The 19517-nt window shown below is 47.4% G+C and overlaps 1 protein-coding gene across 1 annotated transcript in view; it reads right to left on the bottom strand.

The window, feature by feature from the left end:
- Positions 1–19517, bottom strand: part of DNAH14 (dynein axonemal heavy chain 14) — a 363900-nt gene that overhangs the window by 409 nt on the left and 343974 nt on the right. Inside the window, exons 83-86 of the mRNA XM_034667630.1 lie at positions 7348–7460; positions 6325–6464; positions 3795–3955; positions 170–316 (exon numbers count right to left, since the gene is read on the bottom strand). Of these exons, the coding sequence (XP_034523521.1) occupies positions 170–316; positions 3795–3955; positions 6325–6464; positions 7348–7460 (561 nt within the window). The remainder of the gene's footprint in view (positions 1–169; positions 317–3794; positions 3956–6324; positions 6465–7347; positions 7461–19517) is intronic.

The raw sequence follows: 19517 nt of genomic DNA, 5'->3' as shown, positions 1-19517 counted from the left end.
TTGGCAAAGCGCCTAGTTCACATGTTAGCGATCAGTATTTTGGGCTGTGTTAAGTGTCGTTTGCCATCTGACGTGTATCAAACGCCCCAGGGAAGCCAGAGGGAGGGGGACTGGGAAGAGGCGGGCCAGCCCGCAGGCCGGACTCGGCCATGTGCATGCAGGTCGTTACCTTTGTCGGCAGGAAGTAGATTTCAGGAAAGTCGCAGCACAGCTCACGGGGCAGCGAGTCTTCTAGTACTTTTTGTTCATGATTCCATCTTGCCCCCTCGATGAATAAACCAAAAATGTGAACTCCAATGTGTGTCCTGTCTGTGCCCTAGGATCAAAGAGAGGTGGCGTCAGCGGGTCCCTGGGCGCGACACGTTAACAGCAGTTCTGTCTGCCGGAGGGTCCTGGAAGGACGTAGCGCTTCCCTCCCAGCCCGGCCCAGGGCGTCTTCCCAGGTCCTCCGGGGAGTACGGCGGTCCTTCCCGGTCCGTGAGGGCCGCTGCTCTTCCCCTCCCTCCCACACGTTCCCGGAGCTTCCCCTGTGGAACAGCAGTGGCATCTACCCCGGGGTTGACCAGACGGCTACCCGTGGCCCTCAGCTGAGTTCGCGGGTAGGCAGCCAAGCCGAACGAGTATCTGCGTCCATCAGAAGACACCTGCGGTCTGATCTCGACAGTCCTACCGGCCGCAGCCCTGCAGCCCCTCAGGGTGAGAGCAGCTGTGCTACAGGGACACGACGGGGCTGCAGAGCCCCAGCAGGAGAGCCCTAGGATGGAGCCCGCACACTTGCTGCCGAGCGCGGGGAGCCCCGACCGCACCGGCCCGCTCCTGGGGAGTCGGAGTGAAGAAACGCAGCAGAGGCTGACAAAGGCCAGAACAGGGACACCTGCAAAGGGACGGTCCCCAGGAGGGCTGCTCACCGGCACTCGCTTATGGCTGGATCGGGGGGGCTGAGTGGAATACCTGTGTTCTTTCGGTGTCGTGCCTCGGTGAAAATAAACACGAGCTAGTTGAGAGAGCAATAAGATAAACGTCCACAAAGCAGAAGGAGCTACAAAGGTCGACGGAAAACACCATTAGATCCAAGTTAATAAAAGCAAGACCTGGTGTATTTGAAAAAATAAATGAAGTAGACAGACTTGGCCGGTTTAAATTAGAAAACAAACAGAAATGAGTAGAAGGATGTATAATAAAGAATTTGGGGGATGCCTGGGGGGCTCAGTCAAGCGTCTTGAGCCCCGCGTTGGGCTTCCTGCTCCGCGGGGAGCCTGCTTCTGCCTCTCCCTCTGCCACTCTCCCTGTTCTTTCTCAAATAAAATCTTTAAGAAAAAAATTTTTTTTGGTTTGCCTTCTCTCTGGTTCCTGGGAGGTGACTTCTAGACCCCAGGATTTTATTCCTGGGACCACCCTGCAGGCTCATTGCTAACCACGGGACTCCTGGTGGTCCCCAGACTTTATGCTAATGAGACTGCTCAGGATGGGGGCCGGCCACGCAGAGTGAAGATTAGAGGGCTGGGACACGGAGCCAAGTGACATCAGCCCGACCTCTGGGGCTGGGAGAAGCCACGTGGGCAGTGATTCAAATATGGCTGCAGGGAAACCCCGGGCAGAAACAGCGCCGGAGCTTGGGTGAGCACTCCGTCCTGTCCTTCCACATCGACACCAGGGGTAACGCCTCCCCGAGGACACGGAAGCTGTGTGTCTGGGACCCTCCCACTCCTAGATTCTGCCCCAGGGGTCTCTTCCTTTGGCTAGTTCTGATTTGTATCCTTTTGCTAGGATAAAGTTGTAAGTGTAGCGCTTTCCTGGAGTCTTACGAGTCTTTCTAGCAAATGACTAAACCCAAGGGTGGTTTTAGGAAACCTCAAACTTGGCAGTTGGTGTGGAGTCTTAGACGTCATGGTCTCAGAGGACTGTGTCCTTACCTCAAGAGGCAGCCCCAGCTAGAGAGCTAACAGCAGAGAGTAAGGTGGAGGGCATTAAAACCCTGTTCACGATGGCAACAATTATGAACACTTAGGAGAACAGTGTAACTAAATTTCTAAGACCAGCATGAAGAAAATAAAACCTGAATAAACGGAAAGACAAAGCATGTTCCTATATGGAAAGACTCAATATTAGATAGCAGTTCTCCCCTGAATTTATGCATAAATGTACAGCAGGCTGATCAAAATCCCAAGTTAAAAATTGAAACGTAATAGGCCTAGTGTCCAATTCATCCAGAAGAGAAAGCATGCACAAGACAGTTTTCAAAAGGGACGATGAGGTCATAGATTTGGAGACGATACTCGTGTCAGTACTGCCCAAAGTGATTACAGAGTCAATGCCCATCTCTGTCAAAATCCCAATAACATCTTTAGCAGAAATAGAGAAATCCATCCTAAAATTCATAAGGAATCTCAAGGACAACTGAATAAACAAAATAATCTTGAAGCAAAACGTCGGAGGTCTTAAAACTTCCTGATTTCAAAGCTTATGATAAAGTGACGGTCCTCTAAACTGTGCTATTGGCGAAAAGATGGGACGTAGAGAACAGGGGGACAGAGCGGAGAACCTAGAAGTAAACACGCTTGTGTTCGAATGATTTGCAATGGAGGTGCTGAGGTATTCAACGGGGAAAGGACAGGTCCCTCCAACAGACGGCGCTGGGAAAACCAGGCATCAGCCCACCCCATGGACCCTGAATTCAAAACGGATCCAAGACCTAAACTTAAGGGCTAAAACTGTAAGACTCAGAAGAAAACGGGCAGAAAGCGTGGTGACTTGGGGGCTTGCTGTCAAGGTCTTGGCTGGGCCACTGAAGCACGTGAGCGATGCTGCCCCCGTCGTGCTATGTCACCACGGCCACCCCCGCGCGCAAGAGGACACCGTCCCCGAGCAGAGAGGGAGCCCACGGGATCGAGGAAGACACGTGCGGGCCACACATGCAGTGAGACGTCAGCATCTGGAGCACAGAAGGCGCTCCTACCACTCAGCCACAATCCCGGTGGACACACGGGCGCAGGACCTGAAGAGCCGCCCCCCAGAGAAGACCGCGGACGGCCAGCGAGCCTACGGCGCCAGGGGACGCTCCCCGAGACCCAGCGAGCTCCCACCTCGCGTCCCCCGCGCCCCGTGGCTGGGAGTGCAGACTCGTGTGGCCACTCTGGGAAACAGGGAGGCTCCTCAAAAAGTTTGGCAGAATTGCCAGATGGCCCAACGGTCCCCACGCTAGATGCGCACCCAAGTCAGTGGAAAGCAGGGACTCAAATACTTGCCACCCAAGTTCATACAAGCTCTGTGCACGACAGGCGAGAGATGGGAGCAGCCCAGGTGACCCCTGGCAGGTGGAAGCGAGCCGCGGTGGCCAGGACATCCTGTCCCCTCCCTGTCCCGGTGTTGAAGCCCCGTCAGCCAGCGCGGCGGCATTTAGAGAGGAGGCCTCTAAGGAGTGATTAGGGTTAATGACGTCACACCAGTGGGGTCCGGATTCAGATGGCTTAGTCTCCTCGTAAGAAGAGAGCGGAGAGCTTGCTCACCTTCTCCACACATCCACATGGAGGAAAGTTCTGGAGAAGGCCGTGGAACGTGCATAATGTCACAGAACTGTACACTTAGAAATAGTTAAAAGGTTTTACATTATGTATGTTTTACCATAAGAAGTGGGGAAAGAGAAATACAAATTCGCTTAAAGAAAAAAGGGGGGGAATGAGGATCTGTGCATACCTTTAGGACTCGCACAGCCGCCAGCCTAGGGGAAGGGGGGCTGCTGAGGGAGCGGCTAGCTGGACAGACGGACACTCACTCTGTTTTAAGCGCGCCAGTACCTTAAAGGCTCTCCTGACAATGTTGAGCTTCTGGACCATTACGGAGAACTCCTCGTCTTTGATGTCAGTGGTGTCCGCGATCACATGGTGGGTAAAAGTGAGGGTGTCTATAGAGACTCCTTGGGACCGTCCGTGGTCTTGAAGCACAGCAGTAAGAAAGGCTTTGGAGAAAAAACACAGCAACCAGTTCCCTGGGAGTCTGGGGGATCAGGGGCTGTGTCTTTCCCAAGGGTTCCCTAGGGGCTGGGGGGAGCAAGACTGATGTACTTCTTCCCCCTGGCAACAAAGCTGGGTCCCAGGGACAGTACAAGACCCGAGGGTGTCAGTGTTTCTCGGGAAATGGCATCCAGGCGCTGGGCAGGCACACTTCCTCTGGAGTTGCTAAGCCGTGGTGGCTGCTTCTCCCTGTGGCTGCACGAGAAATGCTGGGTGCAGCTGGGAAAGACGAGACCAAGACACAGTGGAAACAGAGCTAAGACAGGCGGAGGCAGGCTGAGAGGAACACAGGACAGTCACCTGGAACCACCCATTCCTGAAGCCGAGCCCCTGACGTCCTTTCCACGCACATAAGCCTAGAACTTACTGTTTTGCTTGCATTCTGTGTCTGAATACCAACACTCCTAACACAGCTCACGACTGTTCTTGCCACCAGTCCCTCTCCTCCGGGTGTAATCCATCCCGCAAGTAGCCCGGAGCTCCATCCTACCTCTGATTCATGCCCCTGCCTGGTATCCACCACACCAGTGCTCATGGAGGGAATTTTAGCGCCTCCCCTGGGCGGTTGAGCCCCTGCCATGTAGCCCGTGTCCTCTCCTTGCTGCTGTGGTCACCTCACGTGGTGTCTGTGCGCCGCCACTGGCCTGGGACGGCCTTTCTCCAAGTTCCCTGTAACTTTCCGAGGCCCAGAGGCCACCTGTGCTGACGAGGCAGAAGGGCTCCTGTCGTCCTCCGTGGCCCTTCGGAGCTCTGCAGGCTCTGAGAGAGGAGACTGGCGCCCTGACGCCTCTGTGCCTCAGGCAGCAGCTGTCCCGCGGTGGCCCGAGCGCTCCGCGCCGCCGTCCCGCTGTCTGCGAGCCCCCGTCTCTCCAGAGCTCCAGCCCCGCACAGCTAGCTGCTCACCGGCCATCGTGCTGTCTTCTCAGAACTTCTCCGACTTGCCAGGTGCTGTCCCCTCGCTGCTCATCACTTCACTCCTCCCCCCGGGGCCCGATTTCAGTGTCTGCCCAGCTATCCACCCCAGAGCTGGGAGCCGTTCCAAACCCTCTGCTCCCTCGGGGTCCGTCTAGGACTGTTGTCTAGGTCCCCTCGGGGCCACCACCAATTCCCGCCTGGAGAGTAAAGCAGACCCCTACCTGGGACCCAGACTCCGCCCGTGCTTGTCCCTGGCCTGAAACATGGCCGTGGCTCCTGGGCCACAGGAGGGGGCCGACTCTCCGGTGGGCCCCATGCGCCCCGGAGCCTGTGTCCGTCTTCCCAGCATCATCCTACACCATCGTCTGTCGTGGGGTTTGCGCTCGGGCTGTGGGAACCTCCTGCCTCCCGCCCGTGCTTGTCCCCTCTCGCATCTGGCCCTTCGGCTCCTACAAACACGCGGTTCCCCGGGCCGCGGTGACACACGGGGACTTCCAAGTCAGACCTGCCACATTCCTCACTCGCCGCAGGTGCGTCTGGCTGTGGGACTTGGGGAAGCCACGTAACCTCTCAGTGCCACGGCCTTCCTCGCTGAGAACAGGGGTGATAACGGGAAGGACCCCATACGATCAGCACGAGACCTGATGAGCTTGTGTCCGCCACGTGCTGGGCACACCCCCCGGCTCCCCGCAAGCCCCCCGTCCGGGCGCCAGTCTTGTCCCTCCAGCCGCATGCGCGGACAGGCTCACGGGCAGCAGGCTGTTTCTGGAGTCACCTTCCTGGACCTTTGTTTCCGTCCCCCGTGTCATGTTCTGCAAGTATTCCTTTGTTCATTTATTCATATGTATTCATTTGGAAAGTTGGTCATTCTTCAAATACTTGCCGAGAGGCTTTTAGGTGCTGGGGCTGTACCGGATGTGAGGGGTGCGGCGGGGCGGGCTCACGGACCCAGGTCTGCCCTGGCCGCGCTCACGATCCAGCCTTTCCCCCTTCCCGCTCCCATCACACCCCAACCGCACGCTGTCCTAGGGCGTCGGCTGGGATGTCTTCCCTTCCTGCTGGACGGCATCGTTTATTCATCAGTGAAAACGGCTGGACACAGATTCACCCCCTGGGGAGGCGCCCACCTCCACAAGTCCTGATGAAAGGCAGTGGCCTTTGAGAGGGACATGGTGTCGGCCTCGGACCTCGCAGGCCTGGAAGGTGCAGGTGCGGTCTGGCGGGGATGGTCCAGCGCAACGTGTGGGGAGGAAGGGGTGAGGCAGGAAGAGGGCGGGAAGGAGAGAGACCGCCCTGGTGCGGGGTGCCTGCAGGGCGCGGGGCTCTCATCCTGGAGAGGAGGAGAAGGGAGGCCGGCAGTGGGGGGCCTGGGCACAGACCGCGTGGTTCTCATACTCACCTTGTGGAAAGAAGAAAGCTGGGAGCCAGTATCTTGCAGGAAATCCTTCAGAGAAATTGCTGTGCCCATCATCCGGGTATCTGGGGGTCTGGGCAGGTGATGGACTAGAACGCTTCCAGGTTGTGACAAATCTCATATATCTGTTGGAGGCGGACAGAGGCTGAGAGGTCAAGGGCACCACCATCGCGCACGTTCCCACGACCGTCCCTACGACACCCCTCCTTCCCTTTTCATCTCCAGCTCTCCCCACTCGGGACCCAATCTTGTACTTTAGGGGGACCAGCTGTGGCTTAGACGTGCTGGGAGGCCGTGGATTTGGGTGGCGAGGCTTGCTGCTCTGCAGGGGGTCTCGGCTGCTCCCTGAGGAATCGGTGGATTGTTCCAGAGTTGCTGGTTTCTCTTAGACGATGTGCCCCAGCACTCGGAGTGATATGGCACGAGAGGCAGTCTGTACAGACTTTGGAAGCAGATTTTCTGGGTTCAAATCTCAATACTCTCACTTTCTGGTAGCGAAGTGCTGGGCAAGCTACTTCGTGTCTCTGTGCCTCCGTTTGCTCACGTCCACAGCGAGGGTGATGAATGCCAGGACCTCCTGTGTGTCGCAGGGCCACTGTGACAGTTACATGAGGACATGGGAGAGGGCACGTCTAGAGTGTTGGCTGCTCTCGTGTTTAAATGATTTCGATCTATGTATTAAACACGTTTAAAAATGACACGTAACGAATTCTCATTTCCTTTCACATTTCCCGCTGCTAGTTTCCCAGGATACAGTGTAGAGTAACAGAAGGAGACAGGCACCAGGTCTGGGCCCGTCCGTCCCTTAGAGTGGACGACCGCAGACAGGACCCTCAGCACCCCGTGTGTCTCCAGGCTTTCATCCTAAACTGAAGACAACAGTCCCTTCCTTGCTAAGTTCACATGCTGCTCTGAGAACCCCAAAGACCACACATATGAGATTACATGGTAAACTGCTAAGCTCTAAGCCCAAATAAGGAAGAGATATAAAGCAGCTCCCATCCGTACCGATGATGGATTGCAGTGTAAGCCATTTTGGCCCAAGTATTGAAGAAATTCACTCGCTGGATGAGATCATTAACCCAGGAACTCAGGGGCTTACAGGACTTGTAGGCATGTTTCTGGTGGGATTTAAAGACAGGCACATCATTTTTTTTAAGACTTATCCTTGGGGTTATTGGAAACATATCTGTGAACTTTGGTAATTTGCAGGGAGAAGTAACTTGGCAGGAGAATGCTGTTTTCCAGCCGAGAGCACATGAGAAATAGGAAACCAATACCCAGGGAAAGCAGCATTATCTTAACTGTGCTTTGGACGAAACACCTGCCGTTTCCACCCTGGCTGAAGGCTTTCATCACTTCCTCAAGTCCTTTGATCTGCCCCTTTCCCCTTCTCTGGGCAGCTTAACTTCACTTGCCCTTAGATGTGAGCAACTTCAACACCCCAGCCTTCCAAATCCTATAAACCCACCCACCACCTGCTGTGGGACTGCCGCTCCTCCTTCCAGTTCTGAGTCCAGCTGACCTGCCTGGGCTCTGCAAAGCCTTTCTGGAGTATTTCCTCTCTTCTGTAGCCTCAGCTTTCCATTCTCCACCGTGTTTATTAACATGTGCTTCTATCCCAAATACACAGCCACCCGATACTCAATCCTATTTGTTTGATCCTTAATAAAATACTAGCAAACTGAATTCAGGCACACATTAAAAGGATAGTACACCATGATCAAGTGGGATTCACCTTGGGATGCAAGGATGGTTCGACACAGACAAATCAATAAATGCACCACATGAACAGAATGAAGGATAAAAATCAAAACCACACTAAGATACACCTTACACCAGTTAGAAGGCAAAAATTGACAAGGCAAGAAACAACAATTGTTGGAGAGGATGTGGAGAAAGGGGATCCCTCCTACATTGTTGGTGGGAATGCAAGTTGGTACAGCCACTCTGGAAAACAGTGTGGAGGTCCCTTAAAAAGTTAAAAATTGAGCTACCCTATGACCCAGCCATTGCACTACTGGGTGTTTACCCCAAAGATACAGACGTAGTGAAGAGAAGGGCCATATGCACCCCAATGTTCATAGCAGCATTGTAAATCATGGAAGGAGCCGAGATGCCCTTCAACAGATGACTGGATTAAGAAGCTGTGGTCCATATATACAATGGAATATTACTCAGCTATCAAAAAGAACGATTTCTCAACATTTGCTGCAACATGGACGGCACTGGAGGAGATAATGCTAAGTGAAATAAGTCAAGCAGAGAAAGACAATTATCATATGGTTTCTCTCATCTATGGAACATAAGAACTAGGAAGATTGGTAGGAGAAGAAAGGGATAAAGAAAGGGGGGGTAATCAGAAGGGGGAATAAAGCATGAGAGACTACGGACTCTGGGAAACAAACTGAGGGCTTCAGAGGGGAGGGGGGTGGGGGAACGGGATAGGCCGGTGATGGGTAGTAAGGAGGGCACGTATTGCATGATGCACTGGGTGTTGTACGCAACTAATGAATCATTGAACTTTATATCAAAAACCAGGGATGTACTGTATGGTGACTAACATAATAAAAAAATATTATTATAAAAAAATAAAATATAAATCTGAAAAAAAATCATATCATTTCAATTGATGTAGAAAAAGCATTTGATAAAATTCAACATCCTTTCATGTTAAAAATGCTCAACAAATTAAGTATAGACAGAATGTTCCTCAGCATAATAAAGGCCACATATGACAAGCCCACAGCTAACATCATATTGAATGGTGAAAAGTTAGAAGCCTTTCCTCTAGGATCAAGAACAAGACGAGGATGTCCACTCTCACCATTTCTATTCAACATAGTATAGAAAGTATGTAGCTGTAGCAATTAGGCAAGAAAAAGAATAAAGCATACAAATGCAGAAGGAAGAAGTAAAATTGTCCCTGCAGAGGACATCATATATATATTTATAAATTATATAATATTTTTATATTTATATTTATAAATATATTTATTTATATTTATTATATTATGTGTGTGGTGATATTATATTTATATTAAATATATAAGATATATATTTTTATATATTATAAATATATATGATTATATTTATGTTAAATATATATAATGTACATATAAAATAAATACATTTATAAATATATATTTATATATATAAATAAAACCCTAAAGATTAAAAAAAACTGTTAGAATAAATGAATTCAGTAAAGTTGTAAGATATAAAATCAACATAGAGAAATTAGTTGCATGTCTACACAGTAACTATCTGAAAGAGAAATTAAGAAAGCAATCCTACCATAGCATCAAAAATAACAAAATACTTAGAACTAAATTTGAACAAGAAGGTAAAAGATCTATACATTAAAAACTGTACGAAATTGATGAAAGACCTTGAGGAAGACATGAGTAAGTGGAAGGAATTCCTGTCTTCTTGGGTTGGAAGAATATTGTGAAAATGTCTATACTACCCCTAGTGTCTACAGATTCAATACAATCCCAATTCAAAATTCCCATGACATTTTTCACAGAAACAGAAAAAGTTTCCTAAAATTTGTATGGAATTATGAAAGACCCCGCATAACAAAAGCAATTCTAAACAGAAGATCCAAGCTGGAAGCATCACACTTCTTGATTTTAAGCTCTATTACAAAGTTGTAGTAATGAAAACAATATGGTACTGGCGTAAAGATAGGCACATAGACCAGTGGAACAGAATCGAGAGCCCAGACATAAACCCAGTCATGTATGGTCCGCTAATTTTTGACAAGGGTGCTAAGAACACGAACTGGGGTGAGGAACAGTCTCTTCAAGAAATGAAGCTGGGGGGAGGGGCGCCTGGGTGGCACAGCGGTTAAGCATCTGCCTTCGGCTCAGGGCGTGATCCCGGCGTTATGGGATCGAGCCCCACATCAGGCTCCTCCGCTATGAGCCTGCTTCTTCCTCTCCCACTCCCCCTGCTTGTGTTCCCTCTCTCGCTGGCTGTCTCTATCTCTGTCAAATAAATAAATAAAATCTTAAAAAAAAAAAAAAAAGAAATGAAGCTGGGAAAACCGGATATCTACGTGCAAAGCAATGACACAGAATCCCTATCTTACACCACTCACGAAAATAGAAATGGATCAAAGACTTGAATGTGAAATCTGAAACCATAAAAGTTTTGGAAGAAAATATATGGAAAAGGATTCTTGACATGAGTCTTGGCAACGATTTCTTGGGTAAGACACCAGAGCACAATCAACAAAAGCTAAAATAAGTGGGACTATATTCCTTCTGCACAGCAAAGAAAACAATAAATTGGAAAAGCAATTTATGGAATGGGAGAAAATATTCACAAGCCATCTATCTGACAAGGGGTTAAATCCAAAACATATAAAGCAATCATGATCCAACTCAACAGCTATAGGACAATAATCTGATTAAAAATGGGCCGAGGGTCTAAAGGGATGTTTTCCCAGGAAGACACACACGGCCAGGGCACATGAACAGGTGCTCCACGTCACCAGTTATCAGGGAAATGCGAACCAACCACGAGGAGCTCTCACCCCACACCTGGTGGGATGGTTATCATCAAAAAGCTGATGACAAGTATTGGTGACAATGTGCAAAAAGGAAACCCTTAAGAATTTAAAATAGTTATTTTATTTTAGAGAAAGAGCAAGCGTACCTGTGTGAGCGGGGAGAGGGAAAGAATCTCAAGCAGGGCTTGTGCTGAGTGTGGAGCCCCAGGCTGGGCTCGATCCCACGACCCTGAGATCATGACCTGAGCTGAAACCAAGAGTCGGACACTTAATGGACTGAGCCGCCCAGGAGCCCCTAAAATGACTGTCATGATGGAAAACAGTATGCTGGTTCCTCAAACATTAAAACTTGAACCACCACGTGGCCCAGCAATCCCAGTCCTAGATGTGCATATGAAGGAACGGAATCCAGTGTTTTGAAGAGAAATCTGCAGTCCCATGTTCGTCGCAGCTTTATTCACAACAGCCTAGATATGGAAACTATCCAAGTGTCTCTCGAAGAACGACAGGAAAAGGAAAATGTGGCACATACACATAATCAGCTACTGTTCAGCCACAAAAAAAGAAGGAAATCCCGCCATCTGCAGCAATACGATGAACCCGCAGGGCCTTATGCTTAAGTGCAATAAACCAGACAGAGCAAGATAAACGCGGCATCACTTACGTGTGGAATCTAAAAAAAACAAAAGCCAGTTTTGTGGAGACAGAGAATAGGATGGTGGTTGCTAGGGGTGGAGGAGGGGGAAATGGGGGTGACGTTGGTCAGGGGACACAGGTTTTCAGGTGTAAGAGGAATCCGCTGAGGAGCTGGTGGACAACATGGTGACCGTAGTCGGTAACTCAGCGTCGTGCACTCGGACGTTGCTGCGAGTAGAGCACGAGCACCCTCGCCACCACACAAACATAACATGGAACGTAATTATGTTACCTGGGATGCGTGACGGCCATGTTCGCTATCTTGACCTTAGCAATCACTCCACAACGTTTGTCAAATCATCACATAGTATACTTTCAACATATACAATGACTTTTGCCGATTACTCCTCAATAAAGTTAAAAAAAATCCTACTTGTTGTGGGGGAGAAGAAGGGCCCCTCAGCCCTCACTCTGTGACCTCCTTTTCTTTATGGTCTGGGTTCTTGACAAATTCACTAGTTCCTGCCCCCTCATGCCAGTGACTCTGAACCTATCGCCTTTGGTCCTTCTTCAGAAGTCACCAATGACCTTCTACTTTTCGTATTCATGATTTTTTTTTTTTAATTTAATTTTATTATATTATGTTAATCACCATACAGTACATCCCCAGATTCCGATGTAAAGTTTGATGCTTCATTAGTTGCGTATAACACCCAGTGCACCATGCAATACGTGCCCTCCTTACTACCCATCACCAGTCTATCCCCTTCCCCCACCCCCTCCCCTCTGAAGTCTTCAGTTCCGTGACCACTTTCTATCCTAACTTCCTCCCTAGTTCTCCTCACTGACTCCTCTGCTCCTTCCCTCCCCTCTGGGTTGGTGTTGTCTTGACCATCCCTCTTCTCTTCCTACTTCAGCTTCTCCCACAGCTAATCCAGGACTGTGGTTTCCCCTTTGTCCAGGCAATCCCTAACCTACTGTCTCTGTGGATTTGCCTGTTCTGGACATTTCCTGGAAATGTAATCCTACCACGTGTGGTCTTTTGCGGCTGCCTATGCTCACTTGGCATAATGTTTTCAAGGTTAATCCATGCTGTAGCTCGTGTCAGTACGTCTGTCCTTTTGATGGGTGACATGCCACTGTACACATGTTTGTGTATATCGATGCGATCTAGGTACCTACCATATTGTTTCTCCATTCCTCAGCAACGCTGCAGTTGTTTCTGTCTTCTCGCTATTATGAATAATGCCGCTATGAACATTCATGGCAAGCTTTTTTGTGGCTATGTTCTAATTTCTCTTGGGTATATACTAGGAGTGGAATCGCTGGGTCAAATGGTAACGCTATTTACCTTTTTGAGGAAATTACGGATCATGCTCCAAAGTGGCCATACCATTTTACGTTCCCGGGAGCAGCATAGGAGGCTTCCCATTTCTCCACATCCTTGCGATTTTTGTTATTATCTGCCTTTTTGATTCTACTCATCCTGGTGGGCACGAGATTGTAGCTCCCTGGGGTTCTGATTTGCATTTTCCTGATGACAATGGATGTTAAGCATCCTTTGATATGTCTACATAGGTTTTTAATCTGGTGTAAGAGTCAGGGTTTGAGGGAGGGCTAGAGCAAAGGGAGAATTTAACTTCTGGAGCAATGGCTTTATGTTTAACATCGTGTTACCTTTTCAACAATCCTTGTTCATCTCCTCCTCTATCTGCCACAACTTCATGGCTGATTTTGTTCCTGTTCTAACACATTTTCTGTTTCTATTTTTTTTAAAAGATTTTATTTATTTTGACAGAAAGAGACAGCCAGTGAGAGAGGGAACACAAGAGGGGGAGTGGGAGAGGAAGAAGCAGGCTCATAGCAGAGAAGCCTGATGTGGGGCTCGATCCCAAAATGCTGGGATCACGCCCTGAGCCGAAGGCAGATGCTTAACGACTGTGCCACCCAGGCGCCCCACATTTTCTGTTTCTAAAACTTGGTTTTCTGCTTAAGGCTAAGGCCCCAGTAATCATTTCAACTTTTGTTTTTAATTTTTAATTTAAATCTTTTTCTATCTACAAAAAGCAACATATTCTCATTGTAGAAATGTGAAACTATAGAAAGGATAAGGCAGAAATAGAAATCACTCATGATTCTATCACCCAGAGAAAATTTTTTTGAATGTTTTCTTCAGTTCTTTCTCTCCATATATATACACACATATAATTATTCTCCATATTTGCAGTAAAGTTTCCATGAACACTACAGTTGTGAAGACTGAACTATTGCTCCTGACCACCTTTTGGTCACCCAGTCAATAAATCTTGTTTTATGTGTGTTTTGTGTTTGGAGACGTCTGCATAGTACTGATTCATGAATACTGTGCTCAGGGCCAACAGCAGAATTCATGAGTGAACGTGTATATTCTGTATCCAGCACATCACAGCGGGAACATGGCCCCTCAGCCCGATGCTTGGGAGCCATCTGAAGCAGTAAAATCACCGACAAAAAGCACAAAGATGTGAAAAACGTAGCATGAAACAGATCGTGAAAAGAAAAAACAAGAAACAGTATACCTTCTCAATCTCAGCGGGGAACGTGCATGTAGGGAGAATGAAATTTTTTGTCACTCTGTACGTGTGTGTAAATGACCATCAAAGCTCCGAGAGCACAATTTTGGGGTTAGAAATAATTTTTAGGGGCACTGGGTGGCTCAGTTGGTTAAGCGTCCAACTCGTGATTTTGGCTCAGGTCATGATCTCATGGGTTGTGGGATCGAGCCCCATGACAGGCTCTGTGCTCAGAGGAGTCTGCTTGAGATGCTCTCCCTCTGCCCCTTCCCCCCGACTTGTGCTCGCTCTGTAAAATCTTTGAAAAAAAATAATTTTTAACAGGCAGGCAAATTTGCAAAGATCTAATTCCTGAATAACAAGGATGGACTTGACAAGGGTTTGCAAGGGTGAGCAGACCACCCTTGGGGGGGGGGCGTGCAGCAGGGGCAGAGAGGGGAGAGGAGCAGACCCCACCCCAGGCACCCCAGGCGTGGGAGACCCATACAGATAAAGCAAATCCCCAGAACGTTTGGCTTTGGAAACCAGAGGGGCCTAACTCTGTGAGTTTTTACAATCAGTGGGGATTAAGACCTGGAACTTTAAAAAATCAGCAAGCTGAGCTCTGGGAGAGCCCGGAGGGGGAGAGGAAACAGAGTCTCTGCCCTTAAAGAGACAGAACACCACACAGGCTGGAGATTCAGCATGGATGCAAGTTTGAAGAAGCCCTGAGGCATATGGGAGGGAGGTTTGTTTACTCATCACTGGGACAGAGATCCTCGGGAGACCCCTCCAGGAACAGAGGAGCTGGCAAGCACCATTTCCCTCCCCCAACCTCCAGACACCCGTGGGAACAGCACAGCTGGACGGCTCCGCACCTAGGATGCTAACAGCGCACCCTGCCCCTTCCCGCCAGTCCTCCGCGGCTGGCCCCCTCTGCTGGCCTTGGAGACACTGCTGACGCTGTACCCCGCACCCCCGCTCTTCTGCAGACCTGCCAGCTCCAACATGCCTTCGGCAGGAGTCCGTCCAAAGCGGTGTCACAAGCCAGGCAGTGTGCACGCAGCCCAGACGAGGGCCAGCACCACTCCAGAGTGAGTCCTGCTCTGGGACAGGGGAAGATAACCGCACACACACCAGTCTGACTGTGGCCCCAGCAGTGGGCGGGGAGCAGGCAGCTGGTCTGACTGCAGACCCCCCCCCCCCACAGAAGCTTCTCAGGGAACACCACAGGGAAAGTGCCCTCAGTCTGGTCCTACTTCATCTCTGGTGAACACCTGGTCTGACTCAGCTCAAGCCCAAGGCAGCCCCGGACCGGCCCACTAACACCACAGGCACCAGACTCTGCCCACAACAGGCAGAGAGCCCTCGCAGGCCGGACGGAAAGCAGACGCAGCTCCGCCACAACGGCAGGACACCCCTGTAGCAACACACACTGGAGACACCCCTGAAACCATTTTCTGGTGAAGAGGAGACATTGCACTGCGGGACCTCTTCTTCATAGAGCCACTCCTTTCAAGTGCAGGAGACGCAGCTGACTCGCCTAACACGTAGAAAACAGACACAGCAACAGACAGAATGAGGGGACAGAGGAATACGCCCCAAATCAAAGAACGGGTCAAAAATCACAGCAAGAAATCAAAGTGAAATGGAGATAAGTAACATGCCTGATAGAGATATAAAGTAATGGTCATACAGATACTAGACTTAAAAGGAGAGTGGAGATCTCAGTGAGACCCTCCACAAAGATAGAAAGCGAAGAAAAGAACCAATCAGATATGAAGAACTCAATAAATGAAATTAAAAATACACTAGATGGAATAAATAGTAGACTAGAGGAAGCAGGAGACTGAATCAGCAACCTGGAAGACAGAGTCATGGAAAGCAATCAAGCTGAATAGGGGAGGGAGAGAGAGAGAGAGAGAGAGAGAGACCCAGGGAACTCAGCAACACTGTCGAGAAGAGTAACAGTTGCATGATTGGGATCCCAGGAGGAGAAGAGAGAGAAACAGGGAATTTGTGTATATAGCAGTCTATTTGAAGAAATAATATGAACAAATATTTGAAGACATGATAGCTGAAAACTTCCTGAATCTGGGGAAGGAAACAGAAATCCAGATCCAGGAAGCACAGAGAGCCCCCAACAAAACCAACCCAAGGAGGTCTGCACCCAGCCACAAAGTGAATAAAGGCAGTGATCCAGAGAGAATTTTAAAAGCAGCAAGAGGAAAGAAAACAGTTGCAAACAAGGGAAACCCCATAAGGCTATTGGTGGATTTTTCAGCAGGAACTTTGATTATATCCTGCTGCTCCCATCTGGCCCACAAAGCGCTAAAAGTAAAAATCTGTAGCCAAGAATACTCTATCCAGCAAGGCTATCATTCAGAACAGGAGAGAAAAAGAATTTTCCCAAACAAAAATTAAAGGAATTCATGGCCACTAAACCAGCCCTACAAGAAGTGACACAGGGGCTTCTGAGTGGAAACACAAAACCAGGAAAGCACAAAAGCAGTAAAAATAACTATACGTGTAAAAATCTGTCAAGGAACTCACAAAATAAAAGGATATAAAGTATGATACCATATACATAAGGCATGGGGAGTAGTAAAAATTTAGTGCTTTTAGAATGGGTTCAAAAGTAAGTGACCATCAACTTAATACAGGCTCCTACACACACAGGATGTTATATACAAACTGAATGGTAACCATAAATCAAAAACTGGTAATAGAGGGGCACCTGGGTGGTTCAGTCAGTTAAGCCTCTGACTCTTGATTTCAGCTCAGGCCATGATCTCAGGGTCCTGGGATCGAGCCCCATGTTGGGCTCTGTGCTGAGTGTGGAGCCTGCTTGAGATTCTCTCCCTCTCCCTCTGCCCTTCCCCTTCACTCTATTAAAAAAAGAAAAATAGCAAACTCCACAAACTGGTAATAGATATGCAAAAAATAAAGAGAAAGAAATCCAAGTATATCACTGAAGAAAACCAACAAACAGGAGAGCCAGAGAAGAAAGGGACAGAGAAGAACTACAAAAACAGCCATAAAACGAGTGACAGAATGGCAATAAGTACATTCCTGTCAATAATTACTGTGAATGTAAATGTACCCAGTGCTCCAAGCAAAGACATAAGGGGACAGAACGGATAAAAAAGCAAGACCCATCTACATGCCGCCCACAAGAGACTCATTTCAGTCCTAAAGACACCTGGAGATTGAAAGTGAAGGGACAGAAAACATTTATCATGCAAATGGAGTGAAAAGAAAGCCAGGATAACAATTCTAATATTGAATGAAATAGACTTTAAAACAAAGACTATAACAAGAGACGAAGAAGGACACTATATAATCATACAGGGGACGATGCAACAAGATATAACAATTGTGAATATTTAGGCACTCAACATCAGAGCACCCAAATACATAAAGCAGCTAATAAACAAAGGAAGAAATAGATAATTCAATAATATTAGGGGACTTTAACACCCCACTTACATCAGTGGACAGATCATCCGAAAAGAAAATCCATAAGGCAACAGTGGCTTTGAATGATGCATTGGACCAGATGGTCTCACAGATCTATTCAGAATATTCCATCCTAAATCAGAATATACATTGTTTTCAAGTGCACAAGGAGCTTCCCCAGAGTAGATCACATATTAGGCCACAAATTCAAAGTGCACAAGGAGCTTCCCCAGAGTAGATCACATATTAGGCCACAAATTCAAAGACTGAAGTCATACCATGTATCTTTTCTGACCACAGTGCTATGGAACTAAAAATTAACCCCAAGAAAAAAAAATCTGGAAAGAACACAAGTATATGAAGGTTAAACACCTGCTACTGAAAAAAAAAAATGAATGGGTCAACCGAGAAATCAAAGAAGAAATTAAAAAAAAATACATGGAGACAAATGAAAATCTAGCAGTCCCAAATCTCTGGGATGCAGAAAAAGCTGTTCTAAGAGGGGAGTTTATAGCAACACAGGGCTACCTCAAGAAGCAAGAAAAATCTCAAATGATGTAACCTCACACCTAAAAGGAGCAGGGAAAAGAACAATAAAACTCAAAACCAGTAGAAGGAAGGAAATAAGAAAGATAAGTGCAAAAATAAATGAAGTAGGGATTACAAAAACAATAGAACAGATCAATGAAACCAGGAGCAGGATTTTTGAAAAGTTCAATATTGATAAAACTAGTCCAGACTCCTCAAAGAGAAAGAGAGGGAGAGAGAGAACACTCAAATAATCAAATCAATGGAGGAGAAATAATAACCACCGCCAGGAAAGAACAAAGGATTATGAGAGATTACGTAAAATTATGTGTCAACAGACTGGACAACCTAGAAGAAATGGGTCAAGTCCTAGGAACATAAAACCTCCCAAAACTCAATCAGGAAGAAATAGAAAATTTCAACAGATTACTGATTCAATTTATTTGCTGGTAATTAAATCAAAAAGCTCCCAACAAACAAAAGTCCAGGACCTGACAGCTTCCCAGGGGAATTCTACCAAACATTTAAAGAAGAGTTAATACCTATTTCTCTCAAACTATTTCAAAAAATACAAGAAGGAAAAACTTCCAAATTCATTCTGAGGCCAGCATTACCTGATACCAAGACCAGATAGAGAGCCCCCCATATACAAAACAGAACTACAGGCCAATATCCATGGTGAACATAGATGCAAAAATCCTTGACAAAATACTAGCAAACCGAATCCAACAATACATTAAAGAAATTATTCATCACGACTGAGTGGGATTTATTCCCAGGATGCAAGTGTGGCTCAATATTCACAAATCAACGTGATGCATCACATCAATAAGAGCAAGGATGAAAGCCACACAACACTGTCAGCAGATGCGGAAAAAACATTTGACAAAGTACAACAGCCATTCATGGAAAAAAAAAATCCCTGAATGAAGTAGGTTTAGATGGAACATACCTCAACATAATAAAGGCCATATATGAAAAACCCACAGCTAACATCATCCTCAATGGTGAAAACCTGAGAACTTTCCCCCTAAGATCAGGAACAAGACAAGGGTGTCCACTCATTTTTATTCAACACAGTATGGAAGTCTTAGCCACAGCAATCAGTCAAGAAATAAAAGGCATCCAAATCGGCAAGGAAGAAGCAGACTTTACTATTTGCAGATGACATGGTACTATATATAGAAAACCCTAAATGTTCCACCAAAAAAATTGCTAGAACTAATAAACAAATTCAGTGAAGTTGGAGGATACAAAATCAACATACAGAAATCCACTGCATTTCTATACACCAATAATGAAGAAGAAAAATTAAGAAAACCACCCTATTTACAACTGGAGCAAAAATAATAAAATACCTAGGAATAAACCTAACCAAAGAGGTGAAAGATCTGTACTCTGAAAACTATAAAACACTGACAAAAGAAATCGAAGAGGACACAAACAAATGGAAAGATATTCCATACTCATGGATTGGGAGAATATTGTTAAAATGTCCATACTAC

The sequence above is a fragment of the Ailuropoda melanoleuca genome, chromosome 8 (genome assembly GCF_002007445.2).
Source record: "Ailuropoda melanoleuca isolate Jingjing chromosome 8, ASM200744v2, whole genome shotgun sequence".
Classification (NCBI taxonomy): Eukaryota; Metazoa; Chordata; class Mammalia; order Carnivora; family Ursidae; genus Ailuropoda; species Ailuropoda melanoleuca.
The sequence above is the reverse complement of the archived record's forward strand: the minus strand, read 5'-3'. Positions and strand labels throughout refer to the sequence as shown.